Source organism: Notothenia coriiceps, unplaced genomic scaffold (genome assembly GCF_000735185.1).
Source record: "Notothenia coriiceps isolate Sejong01 unplaced genomic scaffold, NC01 NC01_scaffold00035746, whole genome shotgun sequence".
In the NCBI taxonomy this organism is placed as follows: Eukaryota; Metazoa; Chordata; class Actinopteri; order Perciformes; family Nototheniidae; genus Notothenia; species Notothenia coriiceps.
The window spans coordinates 1-2,700 of record NW_011368447.1 but is presented as its reverse complement, the minus strand read 5'-3'; the positions used below and the strand labels follow the sequence as shown (position 1 = coordinate 2,700).

At 42.3% G+C, this 2,700-nt stretch overlaps 1 protein-coding gene across 1 annotated transcript; it reads left to right on the top strand.

Annotated features, from left to right (window-relative positions):
- Window positions 1-1,067: 1,067 nt before the first annotated feature.
- LOC104963164 (prolyl-tRNA synthetase associated domain-containing protein 1-like) lies at window positions 1,068-1,899 on the top strand (the record flags this gene model as incomplete). Its single annotated transcript, XM_010791724.1, has 1 exon — window positions 1,068-1,899. A coding segment is annotated over one exon (251 nt), but the record flags the coding sequence as incomplete, so codon positions are not given.
- Between the last annotated feature and the right edge of the window lie 801 nt (window positions 1,900-2,700).

Below are 2,700 nucleotides of genomic sequence, written 5' to 3'. Positions count from 1 at the left end.
GGCTGTAAACAGACTGTAAGAGGGGGAGAATATCAGGAGTCAGACTGTAAAGAGGGGTGAGAACTATCAGGAGTCAGACTGTAAAGAGGGGTGAGAACTATCAGGAGTCAGACTGTAAAGAGGGGTGAGAACTATCAGGAGTCAGACTGTAAAGAGGGGTGAGAACTATCAGGGGTCAGACTGTAAAGAGGGGTGAGAACTATCAGGGGTCAGACTGTAAAGAGGGGTGAGAACTATCAGGGGTCAGACTGTAAAGAGGGGTGAGAACTATCAGGGGTCAGACTGTAAAGAGGGGTGAGAACTATCAGGAGTCAGACTGTAAAGAGGGGTGAGAACTATCAGGGGTCAGACTGTAAAGAGGGGTGAGAACTATCAGGGGTCAGACTGTAAAGAGGGGTGAGAACTATCAGGGGTCAGGCTGTAAAGAGGGGTGAGAACTATCAGGGGTCAGACTGTAAAGAGGGGTGAGAACTATCAGGGGTCAGACTGTACAAGAAGGGTGAGAACTATCAGGGGTCAGACTGTAAAGAGGGGTGAGAACTATCAGGGGTCAGACTGTAAAGAGGGGTGAGAACTATCAGGGGTCAGACTGTAAAGAGGGGTGAGAACTATCAGGGGTCAGACTGTAAAGAGGGGTGCAGGAATGAGTCCTAAAACCAGGAAATGAGTCAGGATGTTACCACTCCTCGTTCCCTCAGGTTAGAAACATCTCCCTGGTCCCCGGCTTGAGCTTGAATCTCAGGATCCATGTATCTGTGATCCTCTCCAGAATGGAAGTAGTCATCACATACAGAGCATCAACTAGTTCCTGAACAGTGTCCTTCACATGCTGATATCCAAGAGAGGGAGTTACACAGTCACAAGATGGAGGAATAGAAAGCAGTATTCAATGTTTACTTCAGATTAGCTCCACGTCAGAAATGATCATGCTTGTCATATGTCTCTCTCCATAGAGGCTGAATCATCATGTTAATCACATAGCTATCATATGCCTCAAACAGTCCTGATGCTCTTCTAGGTAATCACACATCCTGTCATGTTCAATCTAGGAATCCCAGTATGCTGAGAACCCTGCTTTTTACTTCCTGTCTTGATTCCCTCTCAGGTGGGTCAGGGCTGTGCGACGGCCCTCGCTCTGCTCTTCGATCGAGACCACAGTGTGAAGTTTGTCCTGGACCAGGACCTGGTGGAGGGGGGTCACGAGAGGGTCTTCTTCCACCCCATGACCAACAGCGCCACCATGGGGCTGCGACCCGAAGACCTGCTGCGCTTCCTCCGGGAGACGGGGCACGAGCCCGTCCTGCAGAGCTTCGACTAAACAGGACTTAGACATGGACATGATTTGGACATAAAGATGGGTTAAGAAGACAAACCTGCAGAGACAAACATGAACTTATTCTTCTTTTCTTTTTTTTTTAAGATTTTACTTTTATCATTGTGAAAGAACACAAGGCATAATGTGTAAAATAGATATACATGTTTGAAAAAGGTATTTGCTGCGTTGAATGAATGTTATCTATGAACTGTTCAAGTTACAAAGAATACTGTGCAGGTACATTTCTGAATACTTCAGGTGAAGTCATTTTTGTTGGTTTTCTGTCTATTCTTTTCCATAATAATGTCACGTCTAAGGAAGAGAATTAGGGCCACATGAATATTAATAAGAATATTTTTGGGGATGTGAAAAAAAAAAGTATTTGTTTTGTTTTGGGAAAAAAGTCAGAATTCTGATAAAAAGGTCAAAACATTTTTTTTTCACATCCCCACATTTCTTTTTTCATGTGGCCTTAATCCTCTTCCGTACATGTCAGCCTATTGTTGGTGAGCATTTTATTTATGCAAAACACAATAATAATAATAATAATAATAATAAAGATCAATCTGTCAATAAACCTCAAATTGGTACTTAGATATGTTTATTTAGGATCCCCATTAGCTTTTGCTCTTGACAAAAGCTACTCTTCCTGGGGTCCGACACTTAAAACAATACAAGAATAACACAACAATACAACAACATTCACAGGGTGTCCGCGGGGTCTTGAAAAGTATTAAAAGTTGATAAATCAATTTAGCGAAAATGAAGGCTATTAAAAAGTATTAAACGGCATTTTCCAAGGTATTACATTTTGTAGCTTGTTTTCAATAAGTATATAAATTGTCCAAAGAGGTTGTATTCTACAGTCTGCCTGAATGTAATCATTGCGTAGGTGTGTAGTGTGATTCTGTGTAGTTTATTTATGGCATCCCGTTGGATGTGACGTCATCTGAACAGGACATCGCACGCTCACTGCTTGATAGCGCGCGAAGCTCCGTTTACGCCGGTTGTTAAACAACATCGTCGTTATGGGGAAATGCAAGTTTGCGTCCAAATGGTTGGAAGATAAGGAGGAAGGACAATCAATACTGTATATAGTAAATGTGAGGTAAAGTGTGTCGCCAATGTAACCGGTTAAAACTCCAAGTGGCGATGAGGTCTTAACATGTATGGAAAGGGTCTTAAAAGTTATTACATTTGACTTCAGGATTCCTGCTTATACCCTGTTCATGAAAAGCCCCCGCCGGCTTAACAGGTTAAACAGCTGAACTTTTGCACACCACAAAATATAAGCGGACGACGTGCTACATTTAACTTAAATAATATGTATGCAGATGTTTCGTAGAAAAATTCAACTTTGCCCACTGGAGATGAAACGTTTAAAT